Source organism: Pagrus pagrus (assembly GCF_965226575.1).
Source record: "Pagrus pagrus genome assembly, chromosome: 20".
In the NCBI taxonomy this organism is placed as follows: Eukaryota; Metazoa; Chordata; class Actinopteri; order Spariformes; family Sparidae; genus Pagrus; species Pagrus pagrus.
Genome location: NC_140207.1, coordinates 18,694,698 through 18,720,555, shown reverse-complemented (window position 1 = coordinate 18,720,555; position 25,858 = coordinate 18,694,698). Strand labels below are relative to the sequence as shown.

Here is a 25,858-nt window from a genome sequence, read left to right as displayed (position 1 = left end):
TCTCTTTTGGTCTGAAAACCTCCTCCTCCCTTTGGTCCAAAAGTTTCTGTGCTAGCGGTGTAAACACCAACAATCCCCCAGTGCCCCAAACTCCCAGTCATGTCCATGCAGAGTCAGCTAACAGAGCTTCCTAGCTAACGGTTAGCAGCAGTGGTTACTTCAGCAATTAGTAAAGCTATATATCCGGCCACAAAGAGTCGAGGCAGAGCAGCCGGATGACATCAGACAGAAAACCAGAAAACCTTTTCTCCATTAAATATGATACAGTTTTACTAACATAACTGGTGGTCTGTGACTTAGTGCCCATTCAGTGTTGATGGCACTTATCTTTCTCGGTTACATGCTGCTATTCCGACATGCCGCTATTTAGACAGTGACCTCTAATTGTCAGAATAGCGGCATTAAAGTTATTTTTCAAGCGTCCCACTATTTCGACACTGTCCTTTGTCATTGTCGGAGACATGTCGGAATAGCGGCATGTCTAAATAAAGACATGTCGGAATAGCGGGATGTCGGAATAGCGGGCGGACCCCATCTTTCTCAGAAGACAACCTACCCAATTTAAATAGTGCAACAGGCGTTTTGGGAGCAGAATGGATTTAGTGAACGTGAATGATTTCAAAATAGTTATTTTAAGGTAACCCAGTTGCATAATGTTGCTTTAATGGCTGTTGAATGCTTAGCCAGAGCTAACTGACATTAGCAATGTTACTCAGCCGTAACATACAGCACTCACAGGAGATTCATTATCAAGTGAAAACATAGTGCTGGGGCTTTGTTGCTCTATTTTGCCAGTTTACCAATGGTCAAACTGTAGGCCTACGTTTAGCCTATGCAAGTCCACTTTTTGAACCTTTTTCATACAGCAAACACATTGGTTTGCATCTTAATCACTCATTTGCTGCCCGGAAACAGCATTTAAAAACAATGTGCATCATAACTAAGTTTAACATATTAAGTTTATGTTGTGCCACTCATCCAGGTGCGTTTCTTAATGGAGATCATGTGGCCTGTAATGCTGTTCATGGGACTAGTGTGGCTAAGAAGAGTGAATCCACTCTACCGTCAACATGAATGTAAGCAAACAACTATCAGAAACATTTTAATCCATAGATAAAGAAATAGGATGCCCTGTCATGTACATGGCATCCCTGTTCACAAATATTTATAAATTACTTTTGTAAAGCGTTGAAAGCCAACAGTATCTCCTCTACCTCAGGCCACTTCCCCAACAAGGCCATGCCCTCCACAGGGGTCCTGCCATGGATCCAGGGAATCCTCTGTAATGCCAACAACCCTTGTTTTCAATACCCCACCCGTGGTGAATCTCCTGGCCTGGTGTCCAACTACAACAACTCCATGTAAGCATCACCTTGGGTGTGTAGGGGCAAGATGTTGAGGTGTCACATTCCTATGAAATGTTTGAATTATGCAATGAGGTCAAAGAGAATATGTTTGAATGGGTTCTACTTCTTTTGAAGCCTTGCTGTGTACATACAATCATATGTGAATGAATATACTGTTAATCTGCTGTTAATGTGTGTGATTTGTTACTGACCCTGCTCCTCAGTTTGGCTCGGTTCTACTTGGATGCCCAGGAGCTTCTTTTGAGTGACCCAGAGTTTCAGCAGCTTGGTCGTCTCTGGAGGGAACTGAATGCCATGAGTAACTTCATGGACACACTGCGCACCCATCCTGAACAGATCTCAGGTCAGTGCTCCAGCCTTTCATCAACATACTGTGAAAACATAATTGTCTCCAGAGGCAAACCCAAGGTCAATTAGGTTATTCTGATTAGTTGGTATGTAGCATGACACTTTTAGCATTGTAAGCTATCCTTAGCGTTCTGTTCCCAGAAGAGCAAACAAAGAGTTTGGTTCCAGGCACTTAACACCATTCCTCTACCCAAATTGGCTTGCTGTTGTAAATTGTAAAGATATAATATTATTATGTGACTATATGTTTTTCTTTGTTAATTGTGAGAGAAATGGGCGATAAATGTCAAGTCATGATTTATAAAAACTTGGAAAATGTCTGAATCATCTGCTCAGAAATCGCGTCACAGTCTCCATTAGATGTCACACACTTTCCCATCAGTCTGTAAGTGTATCTTTACACCATAACAGGATTACGTCACACAGGTTTAAGAGTGGCCTGTAATGTAATCTGCTTACTTTCACCACCAGCGTCTTGTTTATTTGGTGGGAAAGCAAATCACGTGCTCCCTATCCTTGTTCCTCTCTCCATGAGAGAACTTAGAAACACTGATCCCATCTCAAGGGACACTAAACAATGCAAACAATTCTCTGCTCATGTCATCATATCCGTTATATATAAACCTATACTGTGTATACAGCATGTTTCCCTGCTGGCAAAATAAACCTTTATGATGGGAGTGAAATGAGGCTGAGTGCATTCCAGCCTGTAAATGATTATGTCTGGTTGCGCTCTATGCTGCCTCCCTCATGGAGAATTATGGAGATGGACTAACAGTGATATGGATCTACATTCCACACAAGTTTCCATGAGCCCCTGGAAAGAAAATTGAATCATGTTGAGAACCAAGTTATATAATTTTTTAAATGGACTCATCCTGACCGGGCAAATTAAATAGAAAATGCCAACAGTTTGTGTGGATGTGTGTGATTCATATGCAAGTCCCTTGATTGTGAGCAAGTGTGCGTGTGTGTCCCATTAATGTGTGCATGAACCTGTGTCCGTGGGTCCATAGGTATATATCCATGTGATTATATAACCCTAAAGAAAGGCCTTCTGTCTGTTGGAAAGTTATTAAAGGAAATAAGGGAATGCTCTTATAGGAATCTGGTTTTATTTATTTATTGGGTTTCTGGGTTAGATGACAACATCGATAGCTGACAGTTAGATGACAACATCGATAGCTACGCTCATATCTGTGCATACATATGAAGATACAGCTAGGATAGCCGGTTAGTTGCAAGACTATTAGCAACTGGAAACAACTAGCCTGGTGTGCCAAAATCAGCCTACCAGTGCCTCTAATGTCACCTCTTTAATTAAAGAGGCTCTGTGGAACTTCTGTGCTGTGTTGGAGGCCGGTCCTTAGTTTATGTTAGCGGACCCCTTTTTCTGGTCTGTGTGCTAAGCTAAGCTAACAAAAGGCAAAAAACAAACTAATTTACAGTCGCCCTACACGCACAGTGGGGTGATGAAGTTTCTATTGTGACTGTATAACTTGCTTTACCCAGCTGTTTGACAGCCCCAAAGACGTTTGTGTCAGTGGTGTGCATAACCTCAGTTAAAAAAACAAGCAGTTAACACCAACAGAATCACAGTTTTTGATTTTGCCATCGTCATGTTGGCTCACTGCTCCTTCAGACAATTTTTTTCCCAACACATCTTGGATAGAGACAGGTCTTCCAAAACGTACATTTTCTCACCCTTTTTCGCTTTTCAGTTTCTTTGTTGTTTCTGTTGAGAACATGGGAATCCAAAGGCAAGTGAAACTAGGGCTGAACCTGGAAGCAGGCCACACCGTCACTTTGTTTGGCAGAGCAAACTTTATTCATGCACAGACAGGTCAGAGGAAATAATGAGACAGTGCAGAGGTGGAGTGTCTTTGTCTGTGTTCCTAAACTTTTAACACATCAGATTTGTCACAACTTGCCCAAATATGTGCACATAGTAGCCAGATTTTTACAACTTATCCAGTATCCACTGTCAGACTCGTTAGGAGGGTAATCAATTTGTGTTGGTAGACAGTAGAAAATCATTACATCCACCAAAAAATGAATACATAATTACAGAATGAAAAATAACAGACTACTTTTATGAAACCATAGTTTGATGTAAATCATCACTTTGGTCTCCTGTCGTTCTAACTGAAGCAGTCATACACACTCATTTAGGTGCCATTGCCATTCATATGAACTGCATCTATCCGTCTATGCAGGTCGAGGTGTGACGGTGGAGACTATCCTGAAGGACGATGAGACTCTGACATCATTCCTGCTGAGAGACGTTCCTCTGACAGAGTCTGTGGTGAATCAGCTAGTCAATGCTCAGATCAGGCCTGAACAGGTACACACACAGACACACGCACGCACGCACGCACACACACACACACACACACACACACACACACACACACACACACACACACACACACACACACACACACACGTGTACACACAATACAGGTTTGGATAGCTATTGCAATGTATCGCATTCATTTAACATTACTCTTGAATTATTGCTATGCATCAGCCAACATGTAATCACCACATCATGGATGTTAACATCAGTTATTCTGTTAAGGACGAGAAAATATTTTGACTCACTCCTCTGCAGTTCTGGGCACATCTACTTAATTTTTTGTGTTTAGTAAGTTCACTTCAGGTATGATGGATGTATCTGATTCAATGGTACCAGTAATCCTCGCTGAAAAACAGCTGGACGAAATTTTCCTTTGGCAATCTGCACAGTAAGACACACATACATCAATCTATGGCAATTTATCCTGACACATGAGGCCAACTGTCAAGTCTACTGACACTCCACTCCCTCTTCTGTGGTTTGTAGCATTCAGTAAATCACTGCTTGCACCTGTGTGGCACTTCAGCAGGCAAGTTTATACGGTAAACCCAGTAATGGCATCATTGGATGGTCCCTGGGGTTGGTTTGCCTCATGAGTTTCCTTCCATGTTATACTCAACAGTAACGTGAAATACAGATAACTCATCAAATTTGAAAGTTGACGCTGTATAATAACCGTCAATAATGGTAAAGTTAATGAAATTTTAATTAAAGTAAGTCCCAGCATGCATTGCGCAGTGCATTCTGGGACAGGCTGCAGTGTTTAACTCTTTGATTTTGGAAGCCATTTTAATTGAGGAAATAGACTAGAAAATAGTGATCTGTGAAGTTCAACAAAAGACATCACAGTGCAACGATATCAGCAATCAGCTTTCTCAAGTCCTTTCTCAAAACCAACCAACTAAGGATGTCTCCTGTCCACTTCCATTTTCCCAGTTTGCCTTTGGGGTTCCAGCCTTGCATTTAAAGGACATTGCCTGCAGCCTGACTCTGCTGGAGCGATTCCTCATCTTCCCCAGCCGCCGAGGACTCTATTCTGTTCGCAACGCCATGTGCATCCTTACCCCACAGCGGCTACAGATCATTGAGGACAAGTTCTACGCCAATGTTGACTTTTTCAAACTCTTCCGGCTGGTCAGTGTTGGCTGAGACTTAGAGGGCTTAAACATTTGCTAGTAGAAGATTTATAGGCTTGAATATATGATCTTGTCAAAGGTATACCTAACAATAATTACATACAAAGATATAGCAGTTTCTATTACGTTTTTAGGTAAGTAATACCTTCAATTGTTACCCCAGTAGATTGTGGACATGTGCCATGGGTCTTTGCTAAATGCTACATCTTATCAGTTAATTTTTATTTACTTACAATCAAAAATCCATTTAGTCATAGTTAGATTGGGAGCCATTGCTCCTCATTTACACACTGCTCATACCAGTGACAGACTTTTTCAAGCCATACATTGTGCTCTGACTGTATAAATCCTCTAGAAACATCATTTTAAATAAATACATTTGACATAATTTGGCAGTTATCCCTATAGTTTATGAATAGGAAATGCCAGTATAGAGCTGTGGTTGGATGAGTCCCATTTGGGATGTTGCCATGTTTATTTACAAAAATCTTTGATTGCTATTCACAGTCAGCTAATTAGCTGGCACAAATACTTGAAGTTAAGCTGTCATAAGGCAGTATAGTGTTTGGCAGGACATGATATCAAGCAGTGTCATATAAGCGTTAATGTTTGTGCCTGAGTGATGCCTTAATCTGGTTGACTGGTTAATTTCTTGAGAGATTTAGTTTTTTAAGTAATGAAAATAAATCACATCCCCATTTTGGAAATTGAAAATGCCACATTTATATTAGGATCTACCCTTTTTAGTTTCTCATGACAACGTGATATTTTCACTGTCTACATTTTACAGCCATGTTTATGAACTATTTTTGAAGAAATATATTTATTATTTTATATATATTTTAGAGCCATTGTAAATTAGATCCCTAATTGCATCATCAAACCACTTACGGAAGATGTCATTGTTTTTACATTCAGGTTATTTGCTCCTGGTTGCAGCCTTTGTCTGACTTCACATCAGCAGTTTGTGCTCAGATCACATCTGGATCGAAACTTAACAAGCTCACACAGGCCTCTCATAGAGCCTGTTTAAAGCAGGCGCTGCAGTGGATAAACAGCTGCTATTACTTTTATAAGAGCACTGACTCACAGGGTGGGACAAATATTTCTCAGGGAAATACAAATTGGCTTTGTGTCTAAAGTAAATAAAGTCCAAATTATACTATAGTTGAGTAATAGGACTACATCATTCCCCAGGCATGTTAAAGAACTCTGCTTTTTAAGAATGTAAACGTGCATATTGCAGATAAGCTTGAAAATACATTTCATGTGACAGTATTTACATTTCCATAAAGGATGGGGAATTTGAAATATAGATATCAACCTGCATCAACATGTTGTTGTTGAGTGTTAGATATGATTATATGTCAAGTGTGTTTAATAATATAATTATAAGAATAGAATAATGTCATGGGCATTTTCACAAGCTATTTCTACATGTGAATGAACATTTCCACAAAAGAAGTTTTAATTTTTCACATGTGAATTACAAGATTTTCATACAAGATTTTAATTTTTAATGTGGATTAGAGTTTGTACATGTGGAGACCATTAATCTATATGTGGAAACTATAGCTGAGAAAACATGTATTATTAATTCCTGGTGTTTGATCAGAATTTTGTGCAAGTTTAGATTCAATCTTAGACTGAATTAGTTCCTTTGACCCCCACTTGTTTACCTTGATTTACTGTCTGATTAATGTAATACTTTATAAACACAACAAACACACAACATTACTGTATGTAAACATAACAAAATTACCCCCCAAATGTGATTGAGCAACCACCACTCAGTTGAAGAAATTTCCTGGAAGACCTTACACTGAAGCAGGGCCTTTTTTATCTGCAAGAGTCTATATAGAGTGTGCTGCAGCTCTGCCAATGTGCTTCATATAGGTACAGAAGGAGTGATGCAGACTACTTGTGAAACAGCCATAAGCATTAGCTGAGCTGACTTGGCCTCTGTAATTAGCTTAGTGACGAGACACTCCTCTCTTTAGTAATCACAGGGCACTGAGAGTAAACATGGGCCACAATGAGACAGACAGCAACAATGGCTGCCCTCTGCCTTAACCTAATCCAGGCACAATCACATGGGACTGGGCCAAGTCTGGGCCAATTGTCTGTCTCTCATTGTGCTAGAGGCAGGAAGCTAAAGTGCTTTTCTCTATCATTTTCAACAGTTCAATCTAAAAGTATATTTATATTTTTTATTTAGCCTTTATTCAACCAGGTTAGTCCCATTGAGATCACATCTCTTTTCTTGGCCACTTGGAGCTGTCCATCATCAATACAGCCATTGACATATCGTGAAATTACACTTGAAAACAGTTTTTAGTCAAATATACAGACATATATTGAGATAGGAAGAAATGTAAGAGAGTAAAGAAGGAAAAATGAGATCTGAAGGACATGGTGATTAGAGTGTTTAAAAGGGTGCTAACTTTAAGAAAACAAAGGAGGTCTTCAACTAAAGAGGCAGTGGTAGTATAGATGTTTTAATGCCTGCACCAAGATAATAGCTGTATGTCACAGGTTCTGGTTAATGTATACATCATATATGCATAGTACGCATACAAATATTATAGAAACTATCAAACCTTTTCAGAAATATTGAATAGAACAATCATACATATATAATTTAATTTCTTCCATCATAATCCATATGATCAATTGTGTTCAGTATATAGATCCAGTCACGTTCTTTGCATAGTATCTTGTTTACCATGTCCCCTCCCCTAGGAGATGAGCAAATATTTTCAGTAACTGAGGATTTCAGGCTAGAGGGCAGCCCATGATTTGTATTCACATAATGACGTGCCACTGCATTATAAAGATTTTTAATGGGAATAGCATGTTTTTGTTCTGCAATCCTCCTGGCTGTTATACAAAAGACTGCATAGATATTTCAATATATAGATATCTGACTGCTACTGCAATTTATAGGACTGGATTTTAAATCTCATCCCTGTCTGTGGATGCACATACTCCTTTGCAACAGTGGAGTTGGAGCAGTGAGTGCAAGTTGAGATGATATTTAAATGGACAATGGAGGTCTTTAAAGATAAGAATAGACGAGACGGTATTTTAAGTTACGTGCTTGTCTGAATGAAGTTAGTCCGGGATCCTCAAAGAAGGATTGCTATGTAGGACGTGCCAGTGTCAAAGCATTGTTTATTTTATCTGGACAGGCGCTGGATTGTGAACAGTTGAAAAGCAAACACCTAAGGAAGTTTGCCGTTTGGGCTTCTTGTCCAACATGGAAAGTCTACGTGTGCTCACTGCTCTCTGATAGGCTGAATCTATATATGTAGTAGGGAAGGATGTCTCCTCTGCTGGTTCTGTGTCTTGGCCTCATGCTGTTTCCTGGACCTTTAGCCTATTGTGTTGAGAGCTGGCTGGAGGATCTTTGGGCAAACCTGCACATCCTCAAGAGAAAACAGTGTCCACCAGATATAAACAACATATAAAATGTTAATGATAGTGGCAATTTGCAGGTATTTCTCTCAGGTTCAAGAAAACTTCACACATGTTTACAGTTGCATTTTTTCAGTTGGGTCTTTTTTTGTCTCCAGAGGAAGCTACATGTAATCTGATGAATTACCTACAGTGATGTCACTCAATGGCTAATTGCATTGTGGGTATTGGAGGTGCCAGGTTTTTGAAAGCAGTCAATTGGTTTAGCATTGCATTCCACTAACACTGTTGGACTCAGTATGCACAGTTTAAAAACATGCAGTCTTCTTCCTTCACCGAAACCTGGTGCCTGCATTACCCACAATGCTGAGGGACATCACTGGGGGCAATTACTCAGCAGCTACATGCAGCTTCCTCTGGAGCCACAAAATGCGTTATCCTACTTTTTCACATATGCAGTACTACTCCTCAAGACCTGTAAAACACACTTGGTGGAATTACCCTTTGGGAAACAGAATGCTGCACATTAACAGTTTTGAGTTTAAATGTTTGCACAAAGTAAAAGTGGGAAATATGGGAAAGTTTTATATTTAAAAAGATTAAATGATGTATCTGTGTTTTTTCCCCCAGCTTCCTCTTGTGCTGGACAATCACTCTCAAGGCATTGACATTCGCCTCTGGGTACGGGTCATCTCTGCCACCTCGGACAAACTGCGAGAGGTAAGGCACAGCTCACGCAGCCCACAATCTAGCTCCATTCAAAAGTTCACTGCCTGCTAATTTTAGCTGTCAGGAAACAGTTGCTTCCTCTCGCCTGAGTTTCTACGCAAACACAGACAGTAGGGGGATATCATTTAGTGCGTATGAGGAAGGCTAAATCCAGAACAGGCCTGTTTAGCCTCAAAAACAGATACATCATCACTATGGGACCAACCCAGTCGAAACAACACTGAGGCTGCGAAAACAGGTGAAGCCTCCAGACATGGAACAGGTTAACCACAAGTGTTGATTGAGTGATCTGTTTGTGTTTGTTGTTCTCTCACATTCCTATTCATTTGCTTGTGTTGCCCTTGTCAGTGTGACCATGTTTTCACTTTGGTGAGGTGTCTCATTAATGTAATTTGTGATGTACCTGTATTCGAAACATTCAGTCAAACGTGGGCTTGTGGAAACACTGTTTTGTTTGTTGTGGATGTTTCTATGGGATATTAAGTGCAGCTGACAGTCCCACATCCTGTTGGCAAGACACTTGTCTCCGTTCCGACGATAGACAGTCTGTCGTCGTGAGGTCGAGGTGATGAGTCATTCCTCGCCTTTAAAATCAAAGATCAAAGATTCTACGAGGCTTCCAAAGATCCTTTCAACAACTGAAAAAACTGTGACCAAACAACAACACAAGTTTAAAAAAACAGCTTTGTGCCAATGCATTTTCCAGGTAAATTAAGATTAAGTTTAAGAATTTTCTCAACTAAAAAAGGAACATTCCGTCCTTTAATTTATCTGAAAAATCCAAAATCCAGGATTTGGAGACACATGGTTTTCATCAGACAGCGACAATAGGTAGATTGCCTGTCTGTTGCCAAATATCAAAATTCTAAATAGATCCGTACGCTGAGGCCTGGGAAGTGTGCAATAATTGGGTGTTCTGTTTGTTTTGTTTTTATTTGCTTTAATCTTTCATTGGATGTCATGAGTGTGTATGTTGCCTACGTGTACGTCTTTAGCCGTCATGTGTATTTTTTTTCTTTATTTTATGTATATTTATTGTCTGTAAGGGCAGCTACTACTATGCACTATGTACTTTGAGTCCATGACAAATTTCCCCTAGGGGACAATAAAGTATATTCTATTCTATTCTATTCTATTCTATTCTATTCTAAATAAACACAAGGGATTACTGTACCTTGTATTTTTTAAGGTTAAATAAATATTGGATGAAAAGGCATAGAATCAGCGTGAATGGTCCTTTATCTGGTGAACATAGATATGCAAACATATAAGTTAGTATTGTGATCAGCCAGAGGTGCCAATCAGAGCTGTAGCAAGTTCACAATATTGAACTGTTGCAATCTGAGACTACAGCCAGGAACAAAACCTTGCACCATAGTTAGTGAATGTCAAAAGTACAGCTTTGTACTTTTTCGCTTTTAAAACAAAAGTGCGTGCTAGCCAGATCAAGATCTTTACCATTGGAGGCGGAGGAGTACTCATACCGCTTTTGTTCACAGGGGCTGTCAGATTCAACAAAGAAATTTATGTAAAAACTAGACTACATTACATCTAAAAGCTCACTCTTCTCTGTTCTTATTTAAGCTCTATTTTTCTTCTTATCTCTCCACAGATGCGCCAGAGGAATAGTTTCAGTGAGCTTTTCGAGGTCATGACTCCTCTCTTCCAGAAGGATCTCTCCTTCAGACAGGTGATGGCTGCTGCCTCCAGCCTGGTGTGTGGCTACACTGAGGGCGCTTTCTCCAGAGTCACATCCTTTAACTGGTACGAGGACAATAACTACAAAGCCTTCCTGGGCATCAGCGGCGGCAGGGCGCAGGGCGACTACACGTATGACAACAACTCCAGTGAGTAGACCATTAGTAAAAGTATATTAGTATGACAGATAATAGAGTAAGCATTCTTCCAGTACAGGCTTTCAGTTTTACTTTAAAACCAGCAGACTTGTTCATGAGACTGGAGCAATGCCTCTGCCCTTTTTTTTTTTTTCAATAATCCTACTACTCTAATTTGTGTTCATGTCAGTGGATGTATCTTTGTACACTATCACTTTAATTACCTCTGCCAAAAAGGTTGTGGTTTCAGTCTAACTTATTTGTTAGTTTGCACGGTACCTCAAAACATAAAAATTTGGAGGAAATTGGTGGAAAGTTTTTAAAAATGTCTTCAGCATATGCAGTTTCAGGCAATGTAATGGGAGTATAGATATGAGGTCAGGATAGATCATTTCAACAGAAAAAACTTGCATAACAGTGTATCAAGAAGGCAGCGGTAGGAGTTGAAATTGCAAAAACACTCTGAATAAAATGCAAAAGGTTGAGTGCACATGTAACCTTTTTTATACATGCATACTTTTTTTAAGTATTCCTAAAGTAAAGAAACGAAGACATCACAAGAAGTCATGATTCATTCTAAGCACAAGGCCACAGGTTATCCAGTCCTAGAAAAGTTAGCTTCACATTTTTTAAAATAATCGCAGCAGCCTAATTGACTGTACAGCAAACAAAACTGCACAATGTCCAAGAGGGTTAGGGGAGGAGACATTAGAAACTACTTTAGCAAGTAGCTCTGTAAGTCACTGTGTAATGATAAAGTACAAAAGGCTCTCATTTTTAAGTTAACATTTCTCTGTGCAAGCTATTTTTCAGAATATAGTCAGTATATGTGGATAAGCAGAGATACAATTGACCAATTTTCCATATTCCTTTCAATAAAATGCATTAATAATACATAGTCCATCCCCTCAGGTCCTTTCTGCAATGATATGATGAAAGATCTGGAATCCAACCCTGCCACCAGGATTGTTTGGAACTCTGTCAAGCCAATGCTAATGGGACAGATCCTCTACGCCCCGGACTCACCGGCTGTCAGGCAGATCATACGAAATGTAAGCAGCATTGACAACTTGGTGGATGTGTTTATCCAAAGCAGAGTGGTCTATTTCACTAGTTTCTGTTGGACAAGACAAGATGACAAGAGCTTACTCAACAAACAAAGATAAAGGTGGCTTCTAGAGAAACACAAAGACAGAGAGAGAATGAAAAATGTATAAAAATACATTAAGATTTCCCAGATTACCACCTTCAGATGCTTTCTGTTACTCCGTGACATCCATATCTTTTATTTTCTTTGTAAGTGAGCAAGCCTCCAGTGAACAATGCTTTTAACCTCAAAAGGGATCAACTTTCCTCATGTCATGTCCAGCCCTTTGTATCTAGATGTAGATACGTGTCGGTCAAAGCCCTTCAGGGGGGCAGCAGTCATGGATGGCTTGGTCGCAATGGAAGAACACAAGCCCATCGGCTGTGGTGACTACCACACAGTCCACTGGCGCCATGGCTTTTTCAGTGTTATGTAAGCAGTAAGAGTCGGTCCTTAAAGACGTGTGGTCGCACACAAAGAGACACACACACATTTGTGTTTCCTCTCTTTCCCGACCTTTAGTGCCCTCTTTGTTTTCCTCTTCCCTCAGATTGGGATCTTAATTGCACCAAGAAAGTAATGACTGAGGGGTTAATCCATTACTTTACAAGAGCAAAAACATCCAACTTCCTTTTAACTCCGTCATGCATCAGTGTATTTCAAGAGGAACACCATGCATTCAAACATATGTTGTCACGCTTTATGCGACTGCTCTTGTGTAACGATGAGCTTTGCAGGTCTTATCTGCATTCTGCTAGTAGTACTGCTCTTTTACTTGATCACTCTTGATAAATACATTTCCCTAAAGGCATCAAAATTGATATTTCTTCATAGTTTATGATTATATACTGAACATTTTCAGAATTAAAGTTAATGTTGATTAAAGTATGCAGGGTAATAGCCAACTTTTCATTTAATTACTTCTGAGCCCTCATTTCTTTTGTGTTTTGCACTCAGTAATGGCAGTTTCCGAACATTCTATAATGTTAAGGAACAATTTAAAAAGTGTATCTTTAAACCCTTTTTATATGCTGCTTAGCAAGTACAGCTGAATGAATGCTAGACGTCTTACATAAACAGTGTAAAAGAGGATTTTATCCAGGAAGTTGAGCCCAGGCATTGGCATTCATTTATAGTTTTAATCACAGATAATCTATTGCTAATACTGCACTGGCCTTGTATTCATTAACAGTAGAGTAGCCTTGGCTTTATCAGATGTCAAGCATTGCTGATAGGCACCATATTCAAGGTCTTTTTTTTGTTTTTGTTTTAGCACACTACTTGATTTGTTTGTTACCCTCTTGCATGGAGGCAAAGATGTATCCGAGTTGTATAACTCAGGGCATAGTACATAACACATAATACATGTGGAACTAATGCAGCATTCCAGTTAATGTCTGAGGTAAATTTCCTTTTTGAAATTTCCAACCTCCACCCTGATCTTGGTGCACAACGTGTATGACTGCAAGAGAGGAGTTAAACAGGCGTAACAGGCCCAATTATACATTTTATTTTACAGCTCACTTATACTCGAAAACATCTAAATATTCCATTCACTTACCTAATACAAATGCTTAGTCTACAAATACTTCCTACCCCCTCCCCATGGGTGCTGCCATTGTTGTGTGACGTCAGACAACTGCTCGTTCGTGAAGTCAGGGGTAGTTTACAAGTAGGAAATTCTACTTTGTGTGGCATTCCATAATACTTTTTCAAGTAGGAGTATATATAGGTTTATATTAAGTGAGGCACAAAATACCCGACATATCCACCAGCTACAAGATCCTTCGACTACCCCCTTGAAGAAATCACCTCAAGGAATCCCCCAGTCCTCCTCCTGCTTCTGCCTGCTGTTTTAAACTGCCCCGGGGAATGAGGAAGCACTCACTTGTGGGAACCTGACTGGGATTCACTGGGCAGGCTGAATGCATTCGGCCAGTTGTCACCAATGGCCTCCATTGTCACCCTGGCTCCATTGTCCCCATTGTCACCCAAAATCAGACACACACAAGAGGAAGGCGTTTAATTGGGTGTACTCTTGAGCGCTTTCATCCCCCACTGCACATGACTGAATACTGAAATAGCCGGCCTTTGGTATTTGCCACACAAAGCACTGTACCCACACACATCCAAGGCTTCGACGATAAGCGTGCAGTAAATATTTGACGATTTGGCACAGAGCGCATTTGTCGCACAGTTGCCGGTTATCTGAGCGGGCCGCGGGAATTCTTTGTGTGAGAATGTGTGTGTTGTCTTTGCAAAGCCTGTTTTCGCAGAGAGTTTAATGTGGGAATGGTATGTAGCAGGAGATTAGGAGGATGTGTGTGTTTTGAGTTTCTCAATGTTGTGTACACACGCGCACGTGTATACATGTGTGCATTTGAAGCTTTCCCCACCATGATTTCTTTCATACGCGGCTGCAAAATGTTTGTATTTCCATGTTTTTTTCTATATTTCTGAATACTGTGCAACGTTTGTGAAAATAGTTGTGTGTGCATGTTTGTTTTTGATAATAACTTCCTGCCCTTCCAATCTTGACACACAAACCATTCACACACATACACATGCACACACACATTAACCTCTCTCCTGTAGGCAAACACTACATTTGAGGAGCTGGAGAGGCTGAGGACGATGGGGAAGGCCTGGGAAGAAGTGGCACCTCAGATCTGGGCTTTTTTCCAAGATGGGGTCCAAGTCAAGATGATCCGGGTAGGATAATAATATAGTGTCACTGAATAATTAGGTCTAAACAGGACACCATTAGTAATGAGGACACGTATGATGTTACTTTATCCAATCATGTGCCCATGGTAGAAACTCCTTAAAAATGCATCCAAATATTGAAAGAATCGTTGAACAAAATAAAAGACTGAATGCAAGATCACTGCATTTAAATCACTATAGCTGACTTAACTTCAATCCTGGCTTAAGTTACATCCACGTACCAGCCCTACTGTACCTAACACAGCAGATATGATCAGGATCTACCTTTGTGTCGCCATTGAGCTGACATCCAATGCCAAACAATTGTTCCTTTGAATGAAATGATTAATGATGTTGTTGTTATTTCATCCTCTTTTCCTCGCTGATTTTTTTCTGCCGAGGCCTCTGGAGTTCACAAAGTTTCCTGCTTGAATATAGAACCTTATCTTTCAAAAATATGCCATCTTTTTCCCTTTTCCATCTATTCCCCCCCTCTGCCCCTCTTGTTTAGTCTTTTCTGCCTGTGAACACCATCCATCTATTTATTTTTTGTCCTTGTTTGCTTATCTCTAACATTCTTATCTTTCTCGTTATGTCACATTTGCCATCAATTTGTGTTTTAATTTTTCAGTGAAAGGCAAATTTAATAACATTGTTAATGCTAAATTAAGTTGCATTTTACTGCATATACATCTTTTCTATTTCCTTTTTCCTCTGGGTTTGCTTGGATTGTAGTTCTGCCGATGACTTAGCAAGATCTTCCTTAGAGAATGGAAAATATCAGGGTAAATAAAGCTTATTCCCTTATTTCCCTTATTTTGTTTCAGGACACCATCTGCAATCCATCAGTGATGGATTTTATTGACAGAACTCTAGAGGAGACGCCGTTCACCTCCAAACACATCCTCAATTTCCTGCACAATGGCCCACCGGAGGACCGTCCAGCCGACATGCCTGATTTCGACTGGCGGGACATCTTTAACCTTACTGACCGGGTCATTCGGATGCTCAACCAGTATGGGGATGTGAGTGGGCTTTACCAAAAGACTTTTATCTTTTTAGCATCCACTTCATCTTGTAGAGGGGGAAATTACCTGCTTCTCAAATACCACTGACTGGATTTTGAGAGACGTGCGGCATTATACTGACTATTCAAAGGGGACTCCACATTTCCAGATGAAAACAAAGTGTCAGGATTGTTTTGGACACTGAGAGAAAGAATGTGGACTGTTTTTCTACATTTCACTTCACCTGAGAGTTCAAGTTCTAGGACAGGCCTATTCAAGAAATAATCCAATTAAGCACAGGTCTTGACACTTGATTTCAAAACCCTGGTTGCCTAACCACAATGTGCCAAAACCTTTCTTGATGCGATGTGAGCGTTTAGCTGCCTTTGGGCTCTGCAATTTGTCGCCCCGTCCAGGGACATGGCAATCTACCCAGGTGGGCGAGAGCCAGAGCAGCAGACTAGCTGTCGAGTCTCTTTTGTTTACTGCTGATGGAGTGGGGGGTACGAAAAAATAACATCACAAACCTTCTCTTGTGAGGGCCCTCCACATTTAGTGGGCCGATGCATTTGAAACAAAGTTAAAATCAGGTCTTTCCCTGCGGAGACTAATCGGGATGAGAGGCCTATCGCACTGGGGGGTGACATGGGGGGCACCTGGGGGCATGGCTGGGTGGATGGTTGGTGCTCTTTGTTTTTGTCCAAGTTGAAGCTTACAGCACTTGAGTGTGACAAGGAGAGTGGGAACGATTGAGGTCGATTAGATACAGCTGTCACTCCATCCACCATCCTTTATAAAGCAGCAACAATGACCATGGGCTTGATGGCTGGTTGGCTGCACGTTGGTGGCATGCATGCATATCAACCCACACAGTGGGGCTGCTGTGTTAGTAGGGGAATGTAAATTAAGGGACGGTCTTTAAGAGTTGAATCATTTGTTGGGTATGTTTAGTGTACATTGTGTCTGTAAATGTATGCAGTGTATGTGTGTGTTTTGGATGCATGTGCATGTTTGGACTGCAAATTGCGTGTATGTGTGTTTTGGGTTTAGGGAGGGAATCTTTGCATGGGAGCTCAGGAGTAAATAGTTTTGGAGTGTTTCTTTTTGGATGAAGGCCCTCCCTCTTTGCATTAGCCTACAGTGAATGGCAACATCAGACACGCTTTGAAGGGAAGAGACAACTGCTACTGCGGTGTCACTGGGTGTGCATCATAGTGACATGAGCCAACTCTGATCTTTTTACCTTTTTAGCCATACTGGCAGCTCAGCACTAAGGATGGCGAGGTCGCTCTGTGGGTCCAACACTTTTGTCCAGATTGAAATATCTCAACAACTTTTGCGTGGATTGACTTGACATTTTGCACAAACATTCATGGGCCCCAGAGGATAAATTCATGATGATCCTCTGACTTTTTCTCTAGCGCCACCAGCAGGTCAAAATTATTACTTCTCCAGTGAAATATTTTCTACATGTATGGACGTTTGTACAGACATTCATTTTCCCTAGCGTCACCGTACATTTGACTTTTTGGGAAATTTTTTGGCAACTGTTGGATGCATTGTCATGAATTTGTACATTTTGTAGAGACATTCATGTTTAAATGTCAAGTAATTCAAGTAATGCTGGCAATGACCTAAAAGGAAAGGATTTTTGTGGTTAACGTCTAAAGCGAAACCGAATAGTCTTCAAACAGACAGCACTAAGGTTCAGTAAGCGATTCTGGTAAACGCATGGGAATGAGACTTAACAATCTGCTATCCTACACATTGCACCTTTAAAATACAGTTTGGCTGGGGGGCTTCCTTGGTACCCTAGTTTAACACCTGTCCAATTATTTGTCTCTCTTCTTGATTCTCTCTTCCAGTGTGTGGTCCTGGATAAGTTTGTGCCTCTGCCTGACGAGGACACCGTCACTTATCGGGCTTTGGACCTGTTGGAGGAGAGCAAGTTCTGGGCGGGCCTTGTCTTTGTGAATATCTTCCCTTGGACCACCAATGTCCCACCTCATGTTCAGTTCAAGATCCGTATGGATATTGATGCAGTTGAGCGTACCAATAAGGTCAAAGACAGGTTAGAACCTAAGTCGAGTGGAAATGATGGGTTTAGTATGAGAATGATAAACGTAAAGACTAATAAATATATGTGTATTGCTCAGGTATTGGGACCCTGGCCCCAGAGCGGATCCTATGGATGACTTTCGCTATGTTTGGGGTGGCTTTGCTTACCTCCAGGACATAATAGAACATGGGATCATCAAGACTCAGACCGGAAAAGAGTGGCCACTAGGTGTTTACCTACAGCAGATGCCCTACCCTTGTTATGTGGATGATCTGTGAGTGGAGTTAGTTAACTACCTTTTTGGTAGTAATCCTGATACATTGTGAAAATCACACAATTCTGGTTCCCAGCTTCAATAACAGTGTCTTCCCTCCATCTGTTTTTTCTTCTCTGTCCAGCTTCATGCTGACATTGAACCGCTGTTTCCCCATCTTCATGGTCCTGGCTTGGGTCTACTCCGTGTCCATGATAGTCAAGAGTATTGTCCTGGAGAAGGAACTCCGCCTGAAGGAGACCCTGAAGGCCATGGGGGTCACCAATGGCGTCATCTGGTCCACCTGGTTTATTGACAGCTTCCTCATGATGGGCACTAGCACCGCTCTCCTCACCGCCATTATCATGGTGAGGATGGATTTGCCAAAACGCTTCTAAAGATCCTCATTCCTGTGCCATCTAATTTATCTCACGCAAACACTTAATGTGAGGGCAGAAGACGACTGTATGACCTGTGGTTTGAACCCTGATAACACACAGTCTACAGTACTGTGTGTGCATGGGCTTCCTGAGTGCATGTAGGCTCGATTCTACTATGTTCCAGCACTTTGATAAAAACCTTAATCTTGTCTTTCACTTTGTAGCAGGCATTAGAACAATCCAGCTATTTTACAGAAATATCAAATCCAGCTGTGAAGCTAATGATTCTTTTTAATGATTAATTAAGTGTGTCTCTGATCAGTTTCAACTTTTGTTAATGTCAGGATATCACCCAGTTTTACTGTGAATCATTAGCAGATCTTTTTCCTTGATTGATAATATTGTACTGGCTCACTGATACTATACTTATAAATCATTAATGAAACAAGTGTGAATACCATGACATCATGGGAATTATGTCAGCGGCCTTGCAGGAATGGGATTGTCAATGATTAACTGTAGCACCCTAGAAAAATTAACAAGTCCTGTCTTGTAGTCAGCCAGTGCATCAACTGACATATTATAGTAAGGTGGGCTGTTGTGACCTCTAGTGGATGATATGTGTAAGGCCATGAATTAAACCCAGATAATCCAACTAATGTTTATATTGCATGTCACCAATGTGGGATTTATTAGAATTTAGTTCACTTGGCAATTTAACTTAAAGCTACTTTTAAATTTAGTGTAACATCCAGATGTGTTTACATATTTCAAATAGACTGTGAGGAAGACACTGTGAATCATTCTGATTTAATTGTAAACACACAGTATCCTTTATTTGAATAATCCACTCAATTCAACCATTATGTGCAACTAATGCAGATACAACATACACTGCATATGTTACATTCAAATACAGTGTGAAAAAATGGCTTTTCTAACTTTAATGCTATTTAAGGGAACGTTAAATACTAAATATCAATGTTTAAGAATCTAGCTTGTATATCCAAAGCAATGAAATCAGTTTTTGGTATAATTTTGTCTCCTTCACTTTCTCTGCCAAAATGTTTAGAAAGCATGTATATAAAGACACAGCTTCTCCTCCATACACCGTATGTATTTTGGTCTTGCAATTGAAAACATCATCCTGTGTGTTTCTGTCCATCTCTGGCCTACAGGGAGGAAGGGTATTGAACTACAGCAACCCCGTCCTCCTCTTCCTCTTTTTGCTCACCTTCACTATGGCCACCATCATGCAATGCTTCCTCCTCAGCGTCTTCTTCAACCATGCCAACCTGGCAGCGGCCTGCTGCGGCATTGTTTACTTCACCCTTTACCTCCCACACATCTTCTGCTTTGCCTGGCAGGAAAGCATGACCAAGGACCTGAAGATCCTGGTGGTGGGTGTCACAGCTCAGTGTCTCCTTCTGTCTTTCAGAATATTCAATACATGACTCTTCCTATGTATATTATTAGATATAGGAACTGAATTTGATATATTTACCAACCATGTATAAAACACAGCTAGTTGTTGCTCCTTAATTAGATTGATTAAAACACTGAATAAATGAAGCTTTGACTATCAACGGTAGACGAAAGATGATTTTTACCTCTTCCCTCAGAGTCTACTGTCCCAAGTGGCGTTTGGCTTTGGGACTGAGTACCTGTCACGGTACGAAGAGCAGGGCCTGGGCCTGCAGTGGGATAACATCCAGACCAGCCCTCTGGAGGGGGACGAGTTCTCCTTTCTCACCTCCATCTGTATGATGGGCCTGGACACTATACTGTACGCTGTGCTGGCCTGGTACCTGGACAATGTATTTCCTGGTCAGTGCATGAGAAAGAAATGAAGGTTTGCTGTCGAAACACATTTTTATTTATTTATTTATATATATCATTTATTTGTTCATGACAGGACAGTATGGAATTGGGCGACCATTTTACTTCCCATTCCTGCCCTGTTATTGGCTCAACAGTGTGGCTCCAGCCTCAGGTAAGCTTACTTACTTACCATTTTCCCTATTAGCTCACTGCCAATAAGAAAAGATTTATGCTAAGACTGATAAATAAAGAGGTCTGTTAGGAGTTATTGTTATCCAGCGACAAAATGTACCAGTCTCAACCTTAAGTCCTTAAGTTCTTTTTCTCCAAAGGCGAGGAGTTGGATAAGAAAGGCTTTGATAACCTGGCAAACAAAGACCAAGGAGAACAGCAGAAAAAAGAAGAGGAGGAAAACCAAGACCAGGAGAAACCCAGGACTCTGGAGGGGTCAGCCTCGTGTGAGCACCAGGATAAGCGTGAGAGGCTTGAGAAGGAGAGCCCAGCGGAGGCAGAGGAGAATCAGGAGAAAGATGGTATAATATTCATATTCATTTGTGTAAAATCCATCAGATTGTGAGGGTGCACAGAGCTTTACACAGACAAGTCCAATTTGTTAAATCCATAACCATAGCTGTGCAGAGCTATTACAAGATCTTATATTCCACCACGGGGTTTAATGGATTCAGCACACTTCTATCATGATTATATTGTTATACACACACATTAACTTCTGCTTTTGATTAACTAGCCAACAACTCTGCTTCATTCTGAAATCTGGTGAACAATTTATGGCATAATCCCACACATAATTAATTACAGATCTCATTAATATTGCTGGTGTAATATTTATCCAAGCAAACACTTGATCTCCATTCAGGATTGAGGCCATCTCTCTGTTTGCTCTCACTTTCTCTCTCTGCCAATCAAATTCTTTGTGTGGGAACTCTGTGCCCTTGTGTGTGTTTGCACTTGTCGGCATATGTGAACACACATACTGCTAGCTGCTCGGTTTCATGCTTAGTTAATAAGTAATGTAAACTGTTTTCTTTATGCTGTATGACATTCCAATTCCCTGATCTCATATGTTGCGTGCCTCTTTTGTTCACATTTGGGAAATAAAATAACACACATATACTTTCTGACAAGTGATAGGTATATTATATATATAATAATATATAATATATAATATATATTATATTATATGTAATTGTCACTTTTTTATAATTTGCTCAGTCTTTTGCTTTGTTGACTTGATAGATGTGCCTGCCTCAGTAGATTTCTTTTTACTTTTTAAATTCTCAGACAGTGCAGAAGCACCATTCATTCCTTGTCCAGACAAATAAGTAATAAACAGTATATGTGGTTGTTTTTGCTGTATGTAGGTCAACAATTCTTTGAAGCAGAGCCAGTCGACCTGGTGAAGGGTGTTTGTATCCAGAACCTGTTCAAGGTGTTCGGCAGTAGCCTCAGACCGGCTGTGGATGGCCTTAGCATCAGCTTTTATGAGAGCCAGATTACTGCCTTTCTGGGACACAATGGGGCTGGGAAGACCACCACCATGTATGTCAAACAGATGCCTTATATCCAAGCATACTCACACAACACAACCATATGCTTATATGTAGAAATTAGTCAAACATTACCTCCACTAATTTCTCTCTCTCTCCGTGTTTCTTTCTCCCAGGTCCATCTTGACCGGTATGTTCCCTCCCACCTCAGGGACAGCCACCATCTACGGCAAGGACATCCGCACAGACATGGACAGCATCCGTCTGTCTCTGGGAATGTGCCCTCAACACAACATCCTCTTTCAGCAGTATGTAAATCTCCACGTACAATCTTTATCATAAACAAGTAGTTGATTAAATTTCATTTTATATTTTGCCACATTAGTAATCACCATGCAATGTGACAAACAAACATGCTTGAAGTGCATGGCTTGTACAATTTTACAGTCATAACTGGATTTTTGCCTCCCATTCCATCTTTTGTTCTCAGTATGACTGTAGCGGAGCATATCCTCTTCTACTCACTGTTGAAAGGCCGTCCAATAGCAGAGGCCGAGGAGGAGGTGGAGAACATGCTGCAGGATCTGGGTCTTCCCCACAAGAGAGCCGAACTGACCCAGAACCTCTCAGGTCTGTCTGCGATGCTTCTTTGTCACAGGAAGAAAAAGCTGCTACTAAGTTCATATGGATATGTTTTATTTGTATGGTTTGTTTTTTGATAGATAGACCACAGGTACAGTAGGAAGCAGGTGTATGCACATATGTATTAATGCTCACTGTGATGCAAACCAATACTCAGTGCATCATCATGTTCTGATCCAGGGGGCATGCAGAGGAAGTTGTCAGTTGCCTTGGCGTTTGTTGGTGGGGCTAAGGTGGTGATCCTGGATGAGCCCACTTCAGGGGTAGACCCTTACTCCAGACGCTCCATTTGGGACCTGCTGCTCAAATATCGTGCAGGTAACACTGACCCCTGCTGGCTGGAAGAGGGAATAGAGTTTTTAGCATCAGCTGCTTAAATAGGCAGAATTTCTTCTAATATCAACAGACGAATAATTGTTTTTGGTTGCTCCTTAAGATAGCCAACTTTTACTGTTATATTATGCTTGTTACAGTCTCTGTATCTCTGTCTCTAATTGTCTCATGCACTTAAATGCCTTAAATTGTGTTGTGAGCACCGATGTGGAAACAGTTCATCTGTTAAAAAATAGGTAGCAGTTCAAAATGACAATCTATATTTTAAATTATGTTTATTCATTAATTATTTGTATTTCAATTGAATTTATTTTATTTTATTTTTTAGCATAATGTTGTATTTGTAATAAATGGCAGTCATGTGTAGTCAGTTAAAGTTTCTGTATGCAGGGAAATGTTGCATGAAGGGACTGCAATCCATTTGATCACAGTGTGTTAAACACACAATATTAAAAATGATGTTTCATTATTACTGTTAGACATTAATTGAGCCTTGCCGATAACGCAACTGTAGTGTATCTTGTCCTGCTATATTATACAGCATGACATGTAGATGGTGAACAAACCTGACAAGTTTGTCAGGCTAGGCCACAAATAATTCAGCCTCTGCCCTGCACAAAACATTGCATCATTGATGCCGCTGTTGAAAAAAGGTCTGTAAGTTTCCCCCTCAAACTGATTTAAAATTAAAATTTAAAAACTTTCTGAGCTAAAGCTGTAATGTGTACAACAATGGAAGCTCTCTGTCTTAAATGCCAAAGGACAGATGCTTTGAGTTTAACGATCGCAATTGAGTCATATATTCTTGGGCCCACAGAATTTATGATACCACATTAAGGCCATCTGTACTGAAATCCTTATATTAAAAATAAATGTTAGTTTTTTCAGTATTTTTAGATCCTCTCTGAGCTAAGAGAGAATGTTTGTCCTTAATCATCCATCCTTCTTTCATACAGTATGTCTCTATTTATCCATTCTTCATCTTCCTTCTCTGTCCCGCGTTGCAGGGCGCACTGTGATCATGTCCACCCACCACATGGACGAGGCCGACCTGCTGAGTGACAGGGTGGCCATCATCTCTCAGGGCCGCCTGTACTGCTGTGGTTCCCCCATCTTCCTCAAAAACTGTTTCGGCGCAGGCTTCTACCTCACTCTTGTACGACGAATGAAACATGACGCGCCAAAGGTGGGAACTTGTGAAGAAGGATGCTTGTGTATGTTTGTGTCCATTAGGCTCTAAATGGTACAATTGTAGCTTTAAAAGTTTTATAAAAAGATTTAACCAAGTAGCAGAGTGAACACATGGGACAACATCTCATTTATTAGTTGAGGATTTTCAACATCAGACTAATAAAATGGTTTTGCCTTTACGAGCGCCTTTCTTATTTGAATGTAAATGAGTCCCTGTGAGAATAAGATGGAGCAATAATGTGTGAGAGATATAAAAAAAAGAAAATTAAATGATGTTTTCCATTAACACTGTGTCTTGCAGGCCAGCTGTGACTGTACAGAGGACTGCTCCTGTAAATGCTCAAAGTGTTCAAAGTTTAAAGTGGACCAGGGGGAGAGCCAGACCCCAGACAGACAGATGGATGGTAAGGTCACCATCGGTTCCATTAGTGTCTTGTGAATTTCAGAGACTGATGTCATGCCGTGTTCATTGTCGACCTCCTTAAACCAGTTTTTAGTCTATTCAACTTCTTAATAGTGAAATGGAGGATAATCTCCTAGTCATGTTGATGAATAGCACTTTTAAACTGGATTGTAGTCAGTCTACTTACACACCTAGAAACACCCTGCTACTGTGGGTACTATGTAGACCTATTAAAGGTAAAAACTATGTAACTATGTGCTGTAATTGAATGTGTTTGTCTGTATTCTCTGTTGTTAAAATTACCTCCCCCTCTACCTCCAAATCACTGCAACATTAAAGTGATGTATACATTACTGCTTAAAGAATGATTATAATCTTGTGCTATAATATGGTATATAATTCTGAAATGGGCCATCCTGTATTAAGACTTCTTTTACTTTTGCTACTTTAATAATGTTTTTTTATACTCACATGTTGTTTTTTTACTTATATGTACTACATGGGACTTTTAACTGGTTATGAAACAGTATCGACTTAATTTGCCTCGATATGACCTTCCTAAGCAAACAAGACCATCAGCATTGGCTATTTCTTATTCTTAGTGCCTGTCACCATGTTGGATTCTGACTTACCCAGGCTGAAAGAATCAACAAAAAATAAAAGTTCTTGAATGCTTAAACGCTGTGGTATTACTGCTTTTACTTAAGTAAAGGATCTGAGTACTTCTTGCACTACTGGTAATAAGAAATGAAATTAAACAAACAAAACTGTGATGGAAGTTGATACAAGCCAAAGCCAACCTCTACCACTCATATCCAGGTAACATGGAGAGCATCACAGGCCTGATCCATCATCACGTCCCGCAGGCTCGTCTCATTGAGGCTATTGGCCAGGAGCTGACCTACCTGCTGCCCAACCGCAACTTCCAGCCCAGGGCCTATGCCAGCCTCTTCAGAGAGCTGGAGGAAACCCTGGTGGACATCGGCCTAAGCAGCTTTGGTGTGTCCGACACATCGCTGGAGGAGGTACATGGATTAAATATTTAAAAAAAAAAAAAAAAAATTAAATGGTATCAGTTAGAGTTATGATAGCACTGCTTGTATTTAACAACCACACGCTGTGATTTATTAGGAAAATCAAAAAGATAATTTCTGTTTACAAATTACATTGTAGTCCCAGGACTTAAAGAAATGAGACAATAGATCAAACTGACAATGAGCTCCCTAAACGAGAAAGATTATTAGTTATAGAAGTACATTTGATATTTTCATTTTCAG

At 40.4% G+C, this 25,858-nt stretch overlaps 1 protein-coding gene across 1 annotated transcript in view; it reads left to right on the top strand.

Moving 5' to 3' along the window:
* Window positions 1–25,858, top strand: part of abca4a (ATP-binding cassette, sub-family A (ABC1), member 4a) — a gene marked incomplete at its 5' end in the record, with an annotated part of 37,763 nt that overhangs the window by 514 nt on the left and 11,391 nt on the right. Inside the window, 24 exons of the mRNA XM_084340485.1 lie at window positions 983–1,076; window positions 1,220–1,361; window positions 1,571–1,710; window positions 3,932–4,059; window positions 5,011–5,208; window positions 9,258–9,347; window positions 10,969–11,203; window positions 12,104–12,243; window positions 14,874–14,990; window positions 15,812–16,009; window positions 17,857–18,062; window positions 18,148–18,324; window positions 18,449–18,671; window positions 19,862–20,083; window positions 20,306–20,510; window positions 20,599–20,676; window positions 20,837–21,037; window positions 21,887–22,064; window positions 22,189–22,320; window positions 22,503–22,642; window positions 22,835–22,972; window positions 23,995–24,173; window positions 24,480–24,582; window positions 25,401–25,606. Of these exons, the coding sequence (XP_084196611.1) occupies window positions 983–1,076; window positions 1,220–1,361; window positions 1,571–1,710; window positions 3,932–4,059; window positions 5,011–5,208; window positions 9,258–9,347; window positions 10,969–11,203; window positions 12,104–12,243; window positions 14,874–14,990; window positions 15,812–16,009; window positions 17,857–18,062; window positions 18,148–18,324; window positions 18,449–18,671; window positions 19,862–20,083; window positions 20,306–20,510; window positions 20,599–20,676; window positions 20,837–21,037; window positions 21,887–22,064; window positions 22,189–22,320; window positions 22,503–22,642; window positions 22,835–22,972; window positions 23,995–24,173; window positions 24,480–24,582; window positions 25,401–25,606 (3,870 nt within the window). The remainder of the gene's footprint in view (window positions 1–982; window positions 1,077–1,219; window positions 1,362–1,570; window positions 1,711–3,931; window positions 4,060–5,010; window positions 5,209–9,257; window positions 9,348–10,968; window positions 11,204–12,103; window positions 12,244–14,873; window positions 14,991–15,811; window positions 16,010–17,856; window positions 18,063–18,147; window positions 18,325–18,448; window positions 18,672–19,861; window positions 20,084–20,305; window positions 20,511–20,598; window positions 20,677–20,836; window positions 21,038–21,886; window positions 22,065–22,188; window positions 22,321–22,502; window positions 22,643–22,834; window positions 22,973–23,994; window positions 24,174–24,479; window positions 24,583–25,400; window positions 25,607–25,858) is intronic.